At 51.5% G+C, this 17,775-nt stretch overlaps 1 protein-coding gene across 3 annotated transcripts in view; it reads left to right on the forward strand.

Annotated features, from left to right (window-relative positions):
* The window catches only part of mapkap1 (MAPK associated protein 1), a 90,971-nt gene that overhangs the window by 2,500 nt on the left and 70,696 nt on the right, over window positions 1-17,775 (forward strand). For 2 of the 3 annotated variants that reach the window (XM_069183286.1, XM_069183285.1), the window contains 4 exons: window positions 3,687-4,121; window positions 5,186-5,239; window positions 8,546-8,635; window positions 9,240-9,382. In XM_069183286.1, the coding sequence (XP_069039387.1) occupies window positions 3,839-4,121; window positions 5,186-5,239; window positions 8,546-8,635; window positions 9,240-9,382 (570 nt within the window). In that variant the 5' untranslated portion in view covers window positions 3,687-3,838. The remainder of the gene's footprint in view (window positions 1-3,686; window positions 4,122-5,185; window positions 5,240-8,545; window positions 8,636-9,239; window positions 9,383-17,775) is intronic. The other variant, XM_069183287.1, reaches the window with a different exon arrangement.

Below are 17,775 nucleotides of genomic sequence, written 5' to 3' on the forward strand. Positions count from 1 at the left end.
TGGTTAAACTTTTATGTGCTGGTCCTGTTCCAGGCTGTCATTACCGGTGTGTTAGCAGGACTCCCCAGATGGGGGCTGTCCTGGGCCTTGTTGTGGAGCAGTGCCCCTGGGGGCTGACCAGGCCTGGGGAGGTGTTGTAATTGTGTGGAACGAGCGGAGTGGCTCTTGTTTGGACCGGAGGCATACGGATTCACTGGGAAGAACTCGGAGCGCGACACTGAGAATATTGGACGCGGCTCTCGGAGAGCGTGCCGGCGGGCGTCCGCTGAGTCTGCGGTCGCAGCAGCTTCCCCTCGGCGTGCCCGGAAGCAGAGGTCCAGCGGGCGGCGTGCCCAGCTGTGCCCCAGGACACAGCCCCTGCGGTCGATCGGGGGTCTGGTACTCCCGGCGTGCGGGATAATTCTGTGTCCCGGCCGGAGGAGGGGACACGTCTCTCTGGCCCCGCCGAGCTGCCCACGCGTGTGCGGGTGACGCAGAGTCGTCTGGAGCTCCGAGGGTTCGGCTTTCGTTGGGGACCGCGCCTCAGGAGCGAGCGCGCGCCCCTCTGTGCCGGTTTCCACGGGGCGTCTCAGCCCCCCCCGCCGCCTCTGGAGCTGCGTGGAGATGAAACCCTGGAGCGGCGCGGCTCAAAGTCTCTCCCCTTTCCCCACTTCACTAGTAATCAAGCGAAGTCTTGTGAAGGCAGCTCCACCTGTCAGGCGCATCCATACCGTTCTGGAATGTAAAAAGACGACGCTTTGTCATCTGTTTAAATTGATATTGTACTTTTCGCAGTGACAGCTAAAAAGACCCACAGGTGCCATATAGAGCAGTGACTGTGTTGTCATATTTCATTTAGGCATCCCTCTGCAAAGCCGTAATTACCTAATTAGCTTGTTAATTAGCAGATTAGCATTTCTCTATACTGATAGAATGCTTTGCAGAGGCACGATGGCTGGAATTTATGTTTCAGGATGAGAAGTTTCACGTGCGTGTGGTCTTTATGACCCTCTCTTGTGACAGCACCCCCTGGGGGTCTGACAGGGGTATATTGAGCACCGGAAAAAACCTGTAAGGAGCTGGTTTTTGTCTTTATTCCTTTCTATAGCTCATTTACTGTTTACTAGCAGGATTGAATTAGCTGTGTTTTTTTGTGTTCGGCTTATAGGCGTTTGTGTACTAAGCCGTTGCTGATGAGCCGGGTTGGGTTTCTAGGTGTGATTTTCGGCGTCGAGCTCCTGGTGCTGTCTGTGGCGTTGGGAGTGTGACGGCGCGGCTGTGGGCTCTAACCGGCCGGTCCCGGTCCAGTCGCGCACGTGCCGTGTCGCTTGGCGTCGGCCCGAGAGGGCGTGTGGAGGGCCACCGCGGGCGGGCGGGTGGTCCCTGCGCCCCGTGGGAGTGGGTCTGGGGCGGGAGATAGACAGATCCACGGCCCACACTTTTCGTGCCGTCACTTTGGACCGAATTTTCTGTCGGGGGGGGGGTCACACCGAGGCCAAAGGTCACCGTGTCGCCTGGCCTAGAGGAGATGAGAGCCGTTGGAGCGCCGGCGTGGGCTTGGTTACCCTGGTAACAAGAACACGCCCCCAGGTGACTTCCTGTTACCAGTGGGCTCCCTGTGTGGAAGTGGGTTTGAAAGGGAGGGCCCAGACTCGTGGGGTGATGGCAGTGGCGGGGAACAAGCTGATACCCCTTGCCGGACGAGGTCCCGCCATCCGTTAGCTTCTGGCCACCCAGCGGGCCAGATGGGCCTCACAGCTCCTCCGGTCTGGGACCTGCCTTCTGCTCCTTTCTTCAGGTGTGCGTGCGTGCGCGGGGTAAATGGCAGGCTGCGCGGTGTCCAGCGGCCCACCTCGCTCCCGGTGTCCCCCCTGCGTGCTCTTCTGCTGCTGCTGACGAGGAGGTAGTGAGTGGCAGCCTCTCCCTGTTCCTAACTGAGTTACAGCCCGTGTGTTTATGTACTTATCGATTGATTTGCTGCTGCTGCTGCGCGTGGTCTTCTGCCATGACGCAGGAATAACGCATGAGGAGAAGGAGGAGAGGTGACACCGCCTGGATTCCTTCCGGTTCCTGGGCTTCTGTCTCCCTGTGTCGGAGCGCAGCGGCGCCAAATCACATGGCAGACCGTGCAGGACCTACACTATCCACACATATCCACGGATATGCGTTTGCTGTTAAGGAAACCTGAGGACCTCAGCATCTTTTCTCTATTTCTGTCGCTGCGCGTCAGAGTTTGTAAAAATGTTTTCTTTTTATTGTCAATATGGCTTCCTGGCCAGCCTTGCTGCTTTGCTGTGAGGGGTTTGTGTCCCTTCCGTGGAGGAGACGGCTGGGATGTTGCGAATCGCCAGCAGGGTCTTTAGGTCTGGGGGCCGAGCTAGGACTGTGCAGTGTAGTGTGGCGGCTGGTCTACACTGAATTTCCTTTCCTCACGACTTCCAGAGCCGCCTTGGCCTGCTTAAAGCAGTTCGCGTTCCCGATGCAGAAAGAGCAGGGGCTGTTTCGCCCAGCGCTTAACCGTGGGGGGCGACAGCGGGGGGGGGGGTCTGTCTGCTCCCCTCTTTCTTGGTGTTCTCACCTGTGACCCCGACGCCGGAGAGCCGCCTTGCGCAACTGCACTCCGCGCAGAAGTGAAAACGGAAAGTCCTGCCTCTGCTGTTACAAGTTGTTAACTCCCTCGGCAGTCATTAACTCATTTCAAGTCCAATAACAGTGTGGGAGGTAAATTAGCAAACCGTTAACAGTGTTATAAACACACAATTAGCATGCCGACATTTATATGACACATTGATGGGGCGGCAGTAATTTCCACTTGGGAGTTTGCAGCCCCTTTAGAACCTGTCAGGCTTCCATGTGGTTGGAGCAGGTTCCCGTGGCACAGCGACACGCTGGGTGGATTTAACGGGGCCCCAGAAATGTGAGACCGCCCCCCTTTCCAGCCCCCGAACCGTAGCTCGAGAAAAGGGGAGCTGTCAGTGCTGAAGGGTTTTTCGGAGAGCAGGGATCAAGGCAGAGGGGAGCTGGCAAAACGGGCAGAGCCCGTCTACGGATTACCGCAAACGCCTGGGAAGTCGTCCTTCTGCAATCGTAGGAACTTGTATGAAACTCGTCGCCTTGGGGCTTGAAACGCGTGTCCTGGGGGGGTCGGAAAGCCAGGCCGGAGCTTAAGCGGGCAGAACGGGCTGTCCATCGCTGTCACCGGGGTGTGAAGGACACTAAGGCACAATGAGGCGAGGGGGACATGTCGGAGAAACCTCAATTTCCCATTTCTGGCTTTGCAGAGATCGGTTGTTATAGAGCTAACCGAGTTGTGGTGGCCAGGTATCCGGTTGTTATACTTCTGCTTTCATTATTCGTTTTGCACATTTCCAGAGTAGAGCCTTTACTTATGCATTTCTCTTGGGTTTCCAACACAACACGTAAAGCCACAGAACTTAGCCCAACTGAACAATAGCGTGTTTTAATATCGCTCAAAGCTAAAAGCCGTGCTTTGAGGTGGGGGGGTGTGTGGTCCATGATGCTTCACTCCGTATTTCAACCTGGCAGCTGGAACAGTGGTCTTCCGGTAGCCCCTGCCCTGCGCGGGTTCGGTCCCGCTCACTCGGGGGCTCCCAGCATGCACCCTGCTAGTCCCCCTCCTCGCCGTCTGGGCTCCCGCCAGGGTGTCTCATCTGCTCCCCCCCTGCCTTTCTCTCCCGGCCGTGCAGGCGAGCACACATGGTACAGCGAGGAGAGGAGACAATAACTGGGAGGGGAGGAAAGAGCCGCCGACGCCACCGAACCCACAGCCGCCGCCGCAGCAGCAGCAGCTGATCCCTCGAGCGCGCGAGTGAGCCAGGGAGGAGGCCCGGGCGAGAGCATGGCCTTCCTCGACAACCCCGCCATCATCCTGGCGCACATCCGGCAGTCGCACGTGACCAGCGACGACACGGGCATGTGCGAGATGGTGCTGATCGACCACGACGTGGACCTGGAGAAGTGCCAGCCGGCGGCCGCGCCCGGAGGCGGGGGCGGCGGCGGCGGCGGCAGCACGGGCTCGTTGCCGGGCGACGGCGGTGGGGAGGCCCAGGGCTGCGGCCTCTCCCAGTCCGTCGACATCACTTCCAGCTGGGACTTCGGGATCCGGCGGCGGTCGAACACAGGTAACCCTCCCCCCTTCCGCGCGAGAGGCCGAGACTGACTGGTTGACAACGGCACAGGGTGAGCGGACATGTTGAGACGCATCCGTCTTCCTCAGTGTTGTTTAAACACCGAAGGAGTCCGATTTGAATTCCTTCCCCTTGTCTCCCAGTCGCTTGCGCTGCAGTAGTCGTAGGAGGCTTCTTTCCTGGAGTTGCATCAGTGTGCTGCAGGTGCATGACCTCTGCTTCTGGGAGCCTGTTGTCTTGGCGTGTCTTGATGTCGGTGACTGGCTCAGCACGTGTGGGCACGAGTCCAGAATCGGGCGTGGGGCGGGTGATTGTGAGCGACACCCGGGACGGCCGCGCCGGAGGGCACTAGTTTGCGTTGTTTTTCCTTTTTCCGCCGAATCACGAACGAACCCTTTCACTCATGGGAACAGCCGCGCGTGCCCGGAGCACCGCCGGAACCGGCCTGAAAAGTGACCCAAACCTTCACGGCCAGAGCTCAAATCGCCTCGTTCCGCAAACCCGTTCGAGAGTCGCAGAAGCGACTCCTTCTCTCTCTCTGTCAGCGGAGAGTGCCGCCTGAGGAGAGTGCGGAGGAATCGGTCCGGTCCGGTCCGGTGGCGGACGCAGCCTCTGGGAGCGGGCGAGGGCCCCGCGTGTTCATGAGTGGAAGGGAGCGGGGGCGCGTGCAGGCCTTCAGGAAGCATCGCCGCCAGGTCCTGTAAACCAGTATCTTCTCTGACCGTGTTCTGCAGCTCCCCACCCCCCCCCCTGTCCTGCGGACACGCGCACGCCCCACCCCCCCACCTGTTGACCCGGGACACTGGCGGGTCAGAACTCCTGGACAGCGGACTGCTCCCCTGTGGGCCTGGACGGCCAAATTATTCTGGGTTTGGAGCCAAAAGAAAGTAAAAGCTAAATTCCTCAGCTTCCAGCCGGGTGGCAGTGTGGGCTCCTTGCCTAGTCCCAGTGGTCTTCTGTGGGTTTCGCTCTTGCGCTGTCGATGACGTTCTTTCAAGGCGAGACGCGAGCAGCAGAGGCTGTCTGAGCGCCGCCGACGGTGATGTCTGTCTCTCCAGGACGTCCAGACAGAGGCCAAAGATCAGCCAGTAAGCTTGAGGGGAAGGTGTCAGGTATGCTGACGCGATACGCCTCCGTCATCCGGAACGTCCGGCTGAGACTCGCGCCCGGACCACCCTCCCTCCTCCAGATCTCCGCTCAGGCACTGTGCACAGCTCTCAGCCTCGCTGGCAGTGCGATACAGCAAGCCCTGCATTCACTCGGTTAGCTTTATCATCGGCACAGACCACCCCTGTCGTCTCTGACTTGCTAAGCACTAGCTCTCGCAAACATTGTTTTGCTAAGGGCTTGCTTCGACAAAGGCGTTTTACTTCCAGATAACATCATTGATCTGCCAGGTGTCTGGCGAATCTTCCTGATGCCCTTGTATGGAATTACCTGTCCTAATGTGTCTGTATGTGTTTGCATATATATATGCTGTAGGGCAGCACAGTGGCGCAGTGGGTTCAGTTCTGGACCTGGGGCGCTGTCTGTGTTCTTGGGAGTTTCCTCCCACAACCCAAAGGCATGCTGGTAGGTAGGTTGATTGGCTTCTGGGAAAACTGGCCCTGGTGTGTGTTTGTGTCCCTGCATGTCCTGGGATGGGCTGCTGTCCCATCCAGGGTGTATCCCACCATGCGCCTGTTGTTTGCCGGGATAGGCTCCAGCTCCATGGCTATTCGGTAGTAATAATAATAATTAATAATTGCTTACACTTATATCGCGCTTTTCTGGACACTCCACTCAAAGCGCTTTACAGGTAATGGGGACTCCCCTCCACCACCACCAGTGTGCAGCCCCACCTGGATGATGCGACGGCAGCCATAGTGCGCTAGAACACTCACCACACACCAGCTCTCAGTGGGGAGGAGAGCAGAGCTATGAAGCCAGTTCATAGATGGGGATTATATTAGGAGGCCATGATTGGTAAGGACCAATGGGAAATTTGGCCAGGATAGGATAAAGTGGTTTGAAGGATGGATGTATACTGTATTTCTATATATGTATATACATTTAACATTTAACAATGTGGCCCCTTTTGTAATCTAGAAGGGAAACGAGTGAGGGGGTAGCAGTTAACAGATCAAAACATTGCGTTTCTGGTTTGCCTCCGTTGTTTCCTTCCAAACACTCCCATTTTTTAAAGAACTTCTTTGCCAATCAATAACATTTTCCCCACAAGGCTGTTGCATGAATAATGTATTCCGTGCACAGGTCACCGCGGTGCGCACCTAAATCACTGTGTGCGATTCACCCTCGGCTCAGGTGCTGTGGAGAGGTCCTATTGACATAATGCCAGATATGACACCATAATTCAGCAAAGCACGATGGTCATTTGATAAATGGTGCCATAAATTGTTGACAAAACAATTTGTGATGCATTATGTTACTGATAGGTTGTACTCCTTATCAAATCAAGTAATCTGGCAGTGCCATCCATTAATCACACTTCTCATTGGTGTGTGCTTTTGGGCTCCCGGATAACAGGAACACCCCAGGTCAAAGGGCACAAACCTGCCTTGTGCGCTGGGGAGCCCTGTGCGATGTCAAAGAAGCAGCAAAGTGGGGGAGCCCAGGCCGCTTCGGGGACGCAGAGCCCCGGTCCGTTAAAGAAATGGGCGTCGGCCAAACGCGTCGGGTTTGGGGGGGGGGGTTCAGGCCCTGGGCGTGACCGGCTCCGCCCGCCGCGCGGGAGGCACCCCTCTCGGGAATCGCAGAGCTGAAGGCGGGCAGGGCTCACCACCACTTCCTGGGATGTGGCCTGTTTTTTTTTTTTTACTAGGTATTGACCTCGCCTTGCTTGCAGAAGCCGGCGGACAGGGTTCAGGACTCCAGTGCAAACTGCTGCAAGTGCAGCACAGCAGCGCCTTGCCGTTGCGAAACTGCGTCCTCAGTCAGTCACCATCGTCCTCGGCGCACAGGCCGGCCATCAGCGACTCTGTGCAGCAGCTGTCCGTCTGGACAGTGCTGCTGCTGTGTGTGTCTTTTCAGGAGACCGTGGCACATGGCTAAGCAGACTTTTTTTTGTGTGCTAGTTGATGGCTAAACGGTTTCGTGTATCTGAGATTGCGGTCAGTGTGAGGGTGTACGTTTTGATTTTGAACATTAAATTGTATTGATTTCTAGCGGTCATTGACACTGTCGCAGCACAATGACCAAAGCAGACCAAGTCACTGCAGATTAATAGCAAAGGTTAAAAAATAAATGAATGATTCTCTTTCAGATAGTCAAATAAGGGAAATAGAAGTATATTCTGTGGACAAAAGAACATCTACATGAATTATCTAGACCTTGATATTTTTAAAATAGATATATTTGTACTTGAAGTCTTTCCTTATCTCTGAGATCCCTCTGGGAAAGATTAGTGTTTCCTCCCTTTATTTAGGAGTGGTTGTCCCATAACTTTTTTTTTTTTCCCGGGACGTTGAAATCTATTTGGGTCGCCTGTACATTAGCATTTCACAAAGAACATGAATAATGATTCATACATCAAAACTCCTATTCATCACCGAGAGGTTTGCATTTTATTATTCTCCCCCGTGTTAATATTGTTTTTATGGTATCTTAAAATGGTTTATGATTCTTTAATGGGAATTATAAATTACTCTTCACAAAGAAACATGTATATTAAAATTGGGGAAAGAGAGCGAGACATATATAGGGGACGGCATTTTCTGTGTATTTTACACCGTGAGCCTCTGTACAGGAAGTGGATCACTGCTGTTGTAAATAGTGCCCTAAGTATGTGTACAGGGTATATATGTATAAGCATTGGTACAGAAATCTGCGTTTGGGATTGCATGTTAAATTGGTTACATCTTTAAAGGGAAACATCAGTGGATTTTATTTCTGTTGTAGTAGATTATAAATCAGATGCAAACAGTAGAAACTGATGCACGATGGCCCTGAGCTTGCGAACACTTTTTTTTTCCGGCAGTCGCTCACAGAGATGACTGCAGTCCCTCCCTGGCGAGCCTGCCTCCGGAAGGGCCGCGCTCTGTACCGCGGCCTTGATTCCCCAGAGGAAGGCACGTCCTTGTTTTATTCAGGTGGAGCTGCTGCGCGTCCTGCTCCCGGGCTCTCGTCCACGGGCGCGGACCAGCCTGCTCCTCCCTCCCTGCCCTGCGCCTCCCGGTCGGGGGGCTTGGCGACCTTCGGTGTGCCGAGACTCCTGACAGAGTCAAGCAGGGGAGGCCGACGGGCCATCGGGAATCGCGCGTCCGGATCCTTCCCGCGCTTCCTGACACAATGTTGTTATCCGGAGCGGCAGTCCCAATGTGACGGACAAGCAGGACACGTCCCTGCGATGAGCTGGCGTTGGGGTGTAGTGCGATGCCTGGTGCCGTTTTCTCACTCGAACCTTTTCATTTCCTTTAAAGCTCAGAGGCTCGAAAGGCTCAGGAAGGAACGACAGAACCAGATCAAATGCAAAAACGTTCAGTGGAAAGAAAGGAGCTCATCTCACTCGGGTACGTGAGTTTTGTTTTTCCCCGCAGGGCATTTACTTTATGTCTGCCTTCTGGGAGCTCGGTAGTGAAGTTAGGAAACAGGTTTTGTTCAGCCAGTCACAAGTCTCCAGTCTTTTATCCACTCCTACAAAATAATTAAAACATCTCCTTTCAGCTGTTAAAAAAGAGCCCCTCTATATTTGCATCAACAGAAGCTTCAACCATGGTTAGTGCTGATGAAAGTGTGCAGCGACGATGAGGTAATTGAGTGGTTTTAAGGTGACCGACTCTCCCGAAGAGGATTTCCTCTTTGTCCAGCTGGCCGAGACCTTCTGTGGGTTAGAAAAGGGGAGCAGTGAGGCCAGTGGGCTTGTGCTGCTCCTCAGAGGCCTGGCGTTGCACGCTGTCGTCTTGTTTCCCTCACAAGTGTGGGCGCAGAGTATTCGCACAGCTCTTATTTTTCTTAGAAACTGATCTGGCATAGATGCCACCTTTTCATGAGTGGATTTCACGATGAGGACTTGGGTCCCAGCTGCTCGGTGGTGGTGGTGGTGTTCTGATTTGATTCTGATTTTTTTTTTTCCCTCTCCCGCCCGTCTGCCCGTCCCCCCGCCTCCCGTCCCAGACCTGGGCTCCCTGTTCGAGAGGAAGGATTTCAAGGACAGGCCGCGGAGTGGCGGGAAGCAGTCGGCCCTGTCCCTGCGGCTGGAGCAGTGCCCGCAGCAGCTCAACAACCCTTTCAACGAGTACTCCAAGTTCGACGGCAAGGTGGGTCGGGCGCGGGGGCGGGCGCGGGGGCGCGGAGGAGCCCCGCCCTTGCACTGCCCCCCTCCCCCCCCCCCATTTCCATCGGCGCCCGCTGCAGACCGGCACTTCGAATTAGGCAGGATGATCAGATGCCCTCTAATGCACTAATTAGTATCCTGCCAAACAGGCCTGGAGATTTATTAACGGAGCTGGCTGAGCCGCCATAAGTCTCGCGCGAGCGTACGGCCGTTCAGCCGGGCAACCTTGGAGAGGAAGTGTGCAGCCCGAGGGGGTTGCGGCAGGTATTCTGCGTGGATTAATTAAAAAACTGGATTTTTTTCCCCCCAAGAGAGGGAAGCACAGGATGCTCCCAGCCTGAGCCCCGGCCGGGAGAGACCTGCACTCTCTCCCTGAAAGCTCTGGAAAGCAGAGGAGCGTCCTCGTGCAGCGTGATTCGTTGCCGACTGGTATCATTATTATTATTTTTTTATGTGTAGCGAATTAGGGAAAATTGCTGATTTGAGAGCTTTGCGGGTCTCCTGTGAGCGCGGCTGCAAAGCGCGGTAATTAAGCCCAGCTGTCACTCTCCGGTGGAGAGGAGAGGCAGGCTGTGCCGGCGTGGAGCAGGGAGAGAGATGATGATCTGTACGTATTGACATCTGGAAACCCTGCCTTAAAATCCTCTTACAAACATCATTTCCCAACCACCAGTGCACATGCACTCCTGAACAAGTGTGTGCGTCAGCAGATTGTTTTAAGAAATGCACACTTTAACGTGTAAACACATAGCATAAGTGTCTGTCAAGGAAGTAGAGCACTCTTGCATACACTGGAGAACAGATCCAGTATAAATTGGTACATTTCTTCTGGTTGAGGTACAGTATGGCTATGTTCAGGAGCTGGAGGCCAAGAGCAGATTCTAAGTGTGGAGCGGTTTGCACACAGTACTGACTACAGCAGGACAGACTCACAGCAAATTCATTTCCCCTGTGCACAGAGTCCAGGCCTAGAAAGGACACATTGCAGTATGCATAGAATTAGCTCCTGGCCCCCTGTTCCTGAACATAGCTATACTGTACCATAACCAGAAGAAATGTACCTGTTCATACTGGAGCTATGGAGCTCTCCAGTGTAAGATATCCTAGGATGTTGAAAATATTGTATTTTTCATCCAAATTCAACAACTTCCTTTATGGTTCACCCACGAAGTATAATCAAGAAACTGAAAGTAATCTGAAATCTGCTGCAACTCAGCCTGGGCTGTAGATAGTTACAGCAGGACTGGCTTATATGTACGTATGTCTGAAATCATTTTCAGTAACAGTACAGTATTTTGCAATCTTAAAATAAAACTGATTTTATCTTTAAGTGGTGATCAAAAGAAAAAGTCTGAGATCTCTGACCAGTCTGTCCGGCAGGGCTGTGCATGTGTCGATTTTAACGCTGTTTAATTACATTCCTGGCTGGAGTTTTCACTGCTGTGTGCTCTGTGGTCTTTCAGGGAATTTTATTATTTTTAGGGATTTTTGTCCCCTGGAAGAAAATGCGGAAAGATTCACAGAGACGACCTTTTCCTTTTCCCAGTAAAAGGGAGGATAATCAGGGAGGTTTAGAAACGGCAGCATGCAGTGGAAAAATAACGAGGGTTCTGTCTGAATTCAACACGGACACCGAACGGGGCAAGTGATATAGGGCAGGCAGCGGATTAGTCTTGAACTGGTGACCTGACCTCACACATGCAATTTCACCGCTGAGGCTCGGCTCCCTGTAATTTACCTGCTGTGTCTCGTGTCTGTGAGCGGTAAGACGCTTCTGTCTTGCCCCCTCGGGACACTCTCGCTGTCCGGTAGGGTGGGACAGGCGAGGGTGCTGGATCTCACGGGCACTGGCCCGACTCACAGGGAGAGGTCACAGGTCACAAGGGTTCACCTTTCACCTTTCACCCCTCACCCCTCCGATGGATGGTCAGTCTGGGTCAAGTGTTGAGGTTTTAGCTGGACCCTCTAAACCAGTGGAATCGACAGACTTGAGTTATTTCTGCAGCGCCTATGTAAAAATGTTTTTAAATGCCTGAAAGCCATGTTTTTTTAATTAAAGGAAATAAGCATGAAGGCCGTTGTAAGTTTTAGGATTATGAGCCAACATTTTTTTCCTAATCGTTACTTACATCTGCGTTTTGTTGCCTGTTCTCAGTCTTTTAATTTTTTTATTTTCTGGACCTCAGTTATTCATGACACAGAAATATGTAAATGATTAGTTCTGCAGAACCGTACCTTCCTGTTGTCTGAATAAGCAGAAACAATTTTGTTTGAATTACTTACCTAATTTTAGGGTGTTAAAAACCTGGAAGTTGTTCATACTTTTTATGAACTGCTCAAGAATAATTTCTTTGTTCAGAATTCATGAAACATGCAGGAGTGGGCAAGGCGTTCATGATGAGAAAGGAATTTCACCAATATGCCACCTGAAGGATTAGTCCTTTGTGAGCTCGATCCACAAAACTGAACTTAAGACAGTTGTGCATACAAAGATATGAGTTACTCTTCAGAAGGTAATATTTTTGGTGGGATGTAACTTGTTTATTCAGTAGTTAGCATGACAGAGATTTGTCTTCAAAACATCATGCTGATTCAATAGTTAACCGAAAGGATCCTTAATGAAAAAGGAGAGCAAAAGACAAACAGCTTCTACTATGCATCTAGTTGGCTGCTTTGGCCTAAAGGGTTAGAAATACATTGATGTCACTGCTGCCAAGAAAACTGTGACATGTAACAGATTTTTGTGTGTTCTTCCGGTTCTCAGTAGCTCAGGCACAGTTGTAATGAGGAGGCTGTAATAGGACTGGCTGGTTGGGGGGGGGCAAGGGGACTTATTGAGTGCTAATTGCTTAGTTGTTAATTTTCATAAGTGTTGAAAGAAGCAGTTCCTTAAATTAAACTTTGTTTTAAAATGTTGTCTGGGGAAATATTGAGCTATATCAGACCTGCAGTCAAAATTAATATGAATGCAGTGGCAATTAACACTTACTGGATAATCGCTTTCAGCAGCATTTTGGGATGCTGCATGCCTTAACTCCTCTTCCTGCATATGGAGGCTGTTCGTGGCAGCGTAATTACTTGATATGAGGATGGATGTGTTGGAACCATGTGCGTCTTCAGAACATCTTTTATGGGAGCCGGAATAATTGAAGATGCTTTTTCCATCTGTGGAATTTCCGGCTGCGCTTTGTCATGGATGCGCATTCCTTAGAAAGCACAGCGAGCTTTCATAATGAGCTTATTATTATTATTATTATTATTATTATTATTGCCCTTATCCATATTGCTTGCTGCTGTTGTTTTTGTTAATCAAGTAGCGTTTGAAGCTGTGAGTTTGAGTTGTACAGAATGTGGGAGATATCTCCGTGGCAGTTTCGGGTACCCCGGTGATATTTGTGTTTAGAAAACATGGATGCCCAAAAGGTGGTCGTCCGTTTTTTTTCCCCCCCGATGCCTGTGAATCGTAGCCCCTGCTTCGGGAGCTCGCCGACATCGGAAGGAGAAAAGCTGCGGCGCTGCTCTGCCCGATTCAGGAGCACCGGCGCGACACCGGACTTCAGGTGCCGTGAGCCCGGCCCTGAGGCTCTGCAGCCGTGTGGCAGCTCGGCTATCGTGGGGGGCGGCAGCCAGGCTCTCAGCAGCAGTTCCCCTCTCTTGTGCCCGGCTCTGCAAGGCGTTGCGTGATTTAGGGAAAAGAGCCGAGTACAAAAAGTAGTGAGCCGAATAAATGTCACGATGAATTATTCCTGCTTTTGAAAGAATTTGTTGGAAAGTACAAAGGTTGGCTGGCTGTACAGCTCTGGGTGATACTGCGCTTTTAAAAACGCGGCGACCTGTCGGGAATCTAAGCAAATGTTTTTCTTTTTGCTGCGGAATTCCTCATATTATCAGGGTTCAGATGGAAGTCAATTAAGCATCAAATGAGTTTTATAGACTGAAAAGGCTGGGGATCGCTGTAAACTTTCATAAACACCCACTTAAAAATCGATGGCTTTTTTATGTATTTATCTGTCCGTTTAATAAGGGAATCCTCTTCAAAGTGTTTCCTGTGCAAATGTATTCTTGCCGTCTCAGAAGAGGCCTCTTCCAGATATGGGAAGCTCTCTGAAAGCGTCCTTCTACGGCGAGCTGGAAGTTCGGAGATGACAGTGTAATGTAGTTTTGTCCTGTAGGTTTTTAGCTGCAATTCATTTTAATTGTATGTATGAAGTTAAGGAGTATTAGTGTCAGATAAAGATTCATCGCTCTGGTTTGATATAAGGCTGGGCTAATGGGAAGCAGGCATGTCTTCCGGCAGATGTTTACAGAAGGCTCAGTTGTTTTTGACAGCAGTTAAAAAGTACAGTTGTGGTAATCAAATTGTGGTGCGCCAAGTCTATACAAGGGCCAGATCGAATTAAACTGGGGTTTAAGATTTATGTAGGTAGCAGCTAGTGGTACAACAGACTTTCACTGTTTTATTTGTGCTCTGCGTTTTACCAACTCCGGGGTGTGAAACCTGCTGTTTTGAGTTTAATTGGGTTTCGGGTTTCTTTGGGCTGGAAATTGGCCGTGCAGTTGCATGTAATCGTGTCTTTAGAGCATGGTTCTATTATTAGCGCTTGAGTGTTCTTACAGGGGCAGGTCTGTCTCACCAGTCTGGGTTTGAGTTCCAAATAGGGCTGCGACATACTACAGGTGTACATGACCACAAGGGCCAAACTGGATCAGTGCTTCTGTAACCTAAAACCTTTCTACCTTGTTGGGTACTGTAGCATTCTTGAAATTGAATTTGTGAATCCACGCAGCCTATATTGGCTTTACATTGCATTTTTCTCCTATCTTAAAACGCACATTTTTCCTGTTAATTTAAAAGAGGCTGCCGCTGTGGACATGCAGCTGGAGAAGGTAAAGAGGCTTTGCTGTCATTCTTTCCTGTCTGTTTCATTTTAAAGTGTATCATCATTATCACGGGGCTTCAGGCTCTGTGTCTTGGCTCGGGGCTCCCGCTGTAAAAGAAAAGGCAGAGGATTTCAGGAAAGATGAAAGGCTAATTCAGGTCTGGTCTGGTTCTCTGACAATGAGGTGGTTGTAAAAAGTTGATTTTGCAAAAAAAAAAAATCATTAAGGCCCTTTCTGGGTGATTGCAGTTCTAAAAAGAATGGAACCGATAACAAGAGAACATGTGACACGCTGCTCAATTGTTTAAAAATAATGCCCATCATATCCAATTTTGATACGGATAGAAAAATGATTGTGGGAAATGAATGTGATCTTCAAAGGCAGGTTTCTTTAGAAGGAGAAACGGATATTATCTCTGCAAAAGGAGACAGCATAAATAGGTCTGTTGACCATGAATAATTTTTGTCAATTTTGCTACTCCGGCATATCCTTCATTAAGCGTTCAGCATTAAATTAAACTAGAACCAGTTTCCAATAGTAATTAACTTGAGTATATCGGGAGGCCATTATTCACATTAAAGTAACCTTTTAATAGCTCAGCCTTTAACTCGACTGCAGGTAATGACTTTAAAGAGCGCTTATTAAAAGAGAAATGGTAATGAGCTTTAATAAAGCAGAACAACTTTGAAATTAAGAACCATTTTCTGTGGAAAAGGATGTAGGGGTCTGACTCTTGCTATTCCATTAATGGGCCTAATAATTCTTTATCAAGTCTCTTATGTGTACATGAAGTTAACATTAACAGTGATTGAGAACAGATAATTGTGAAAGGAAAATGAATTCTGCCACGTTCAGAGAGAGAGAGAGAGAGAGAGAATCTCTGCTTGAAAAAAGGAGAGAGCCCCACTAAATACGACGAAGGTGGGATTTAATAACACAATCCGAGTGACCTGCAGCACCAAAGTATATTACTTGAGTTTCGGGAAATGGCTGGCAGAGCTGCTGAATAGCTGCAGTGAAGGCAGCAGCTGGCTTTGAGCGGGCGGAGGGTTGCAGGGCTCTCAGGTACTTCTGCTGGAGCAGAGCGAGATGGGAACGAGAGGACAGGTGTAATGCGTGGATTTCTAATGTGGGGCTGATCCCTGTTCAATTCGTGGGTCTTTCCAGACATTTTCTTTTTATCCCAAGTCTTGACACGTTGAACTGAAACGATTGTTTTCAGTGAATTCGTTGTGTGGTCAGCCTGACAGCTACAGCAGGGAATTAACTGTCTAAAGCACTTGCCGGGATGCCTGAGCATTGAGTCACTGCGTATGATGACACAAGTCTCAATTTTAAAAAATGCATGTTTTCGACTGGGGGGAAAAAAAAGTACAGAATAGTCAAGTGTCGGATACATATGTCCCTTTCACCTTGTGTTTCCGGCCCAGCCTCCAATCGCTGGAAACTGCAAGGTGCCGACCGCAGACCCGCGTTTCTCAGAAGATCACTCTGGAAACATCAGAATGTGAAAATGTGGCATATGATTCTTGAGCGAAGCTTTTTAAAACCGCGCTGTAGATGCGCGGAAGCAGGTTTTGAAATGATTGCTCCGCTAAAAGGCACCGGCACTAACCGAGGCGTGTGTTAGCCCAAACACTCGCAAAGTGTGCGAAATGGTCTCGTGCACCGTGCTGTATTTAAATCTCTCTCCGACCACAACTAAGCGCCAGCGCAGCCTCCCCATTCTTCCTGCGGCTCAGGTCGGCTCGCCCACAGACGGGGTGGAGCATGGCTCCTCTGATCAGAGGTGAACCCCAAACGTGCTTTCCAGCGTGCTGCTTCAAATTGGGGCCCCCTGGGCTCCCCGAACCCCAGCGGCGTTCCCATCACCAGCGGTTCCTGCGCTAGGCCCACGGATCTGCTCATGCCAGCTGCTGGGAGGGGCACCAGCTCGCCCCCCGACACCTGTAGATGGGTTTGCGGTCTTGCGAGGCACTGCAAGCCTCTTTTTAACATCCAGCCGCCTTCATTCTGTGGTTTGCAGGGCTGGTGCAGTGATCTGGAGGGGGGCCGTGAGCCGTCGGTGTGCTTGTACGCGTGCGAGTGTGTGGAGACGCCCGCGAACTGCGTGGCTGGTCGCCCTGGCCCTCTAATTTGCCTGTCCTTTGGCAGTGAACGCGCTGAAGGAAACGGGTAATTTTCCTCAAGGAGCTGGCAGTGACAGAATTAAAGATGAAGGTACCCCCTGAAAAGCCAGTTCATTACAAATTAACAGTGGTCCTTGCAAAACAGCGGGCTAAAGGCGTGTCAAGCGGCTCTGTGGATAAAGAGCCCAGCATTTCAAACTGTCACTTCCAGGCGCTGCAGCCGCAGCTTGGAACAAATTAATCACACATTGTCAGCGCAAAAGTTGCATCAAATTAACACGTCGGTCTCAAGTGTGTCCATCCGTTGGAGAATTTACCTGCTTATTACTAAAACCCGGCAGCACTCTCTTTAATGCACAGATACAATTAAGCGGCGCCCAGGAAGCGCGGCCTTTGGAATGTCTGTGCCGGCTCTTGTAAGGTTTGCCGTTGGGGTGGGCTTTTATTTCCTTTGGGAGGGGAGGTGGGTGGTGGGCAGCGCCGGAGGAGTCCTCCCGCACCAGAGGGGGCGGCTCCCCTTGCAGGAGCAGGGACCGGACGAAAGCCCCGGCGCGTCGGGGCCGTATCGACGCGCCGGGCTGACGCCTCCACCCGGGCCCCTGCCTCCCGGCGTGCTTGCGGAGGAGCCGGTCAGCCTGCTGGAGCTCGTGTCCCAAAGCCGGAGCAACCTTCAGGTTCGTGTTCCTGTGGGATCCAGCAGAGATGAGGGTCACAGGCGCGTTTAGGTGGGATAGCTGTGCGAATGACAAGCTCTGTGGGCCATGCATGGGGGGCGGGGGGGCTTCCGAAAGCTGTTGACGGTTCGCAGTGATTTAGTAACGGGGCCCTGTTTGCGCAGCCAAGCATCTTGGATCTTGCTGGCCCAGTGTGCAGAGCTGGTGGGCTTTGGACTGGTCAGCAGTCCAGCTGCTGCAGGGTGCCCAGCTCCAATGGACCGATGAAACAAGTGGCCGTCAACATCTGTGCACGGGCTGGACAAGCAAGGGCCTGAGCTGCACCACTGCCCGAAATATAATCTGAAAATGTGTGTTATGATGGAGATTGCAGCTGCAGGGTATTCAGAGGAAAGACCCATCCCAGTCTAAAACCGGTGGAGAAGTGTGCGTGTTTAATTTACGGCCTGACGACGAGGGCTGTGCCGCTCGTGCTGGGAGCAGAAGCGCCAGGGGGTTTGGGGAGCTGCAGATCCGTTTCAAGACGTCCGCACCTCCCCGAGCTGACACACTTACAGATGTGTGGTGAGCAGTGCGCGCGGGCCGGAGTCAGAGGTCACAGCCGCTGGCTGAACCACATAATTGTCGGCGGAGGCGCTCCAGAACCACACGTCGACCTCGGCGCTCCCGCGGGCGCAGGGATGAGAACCGTC

This window comes from Lepisosteus oculatus, chromosome 24, assembly GCF_040954835.1.
Source record: "Lepisosteus oculatus isolate fLepOcu1 chromosome 24, fLepOcu1.hap2, whole genome shotgun sequence".
NCBI classification, from domain to species: domain Eukaryota; kingdom Metazoa; phylum Chordata; class Actinopteri; order Semionotiformes; family Lepisosteidae; genus Lepisosteus; species Lepisosteus oculatus.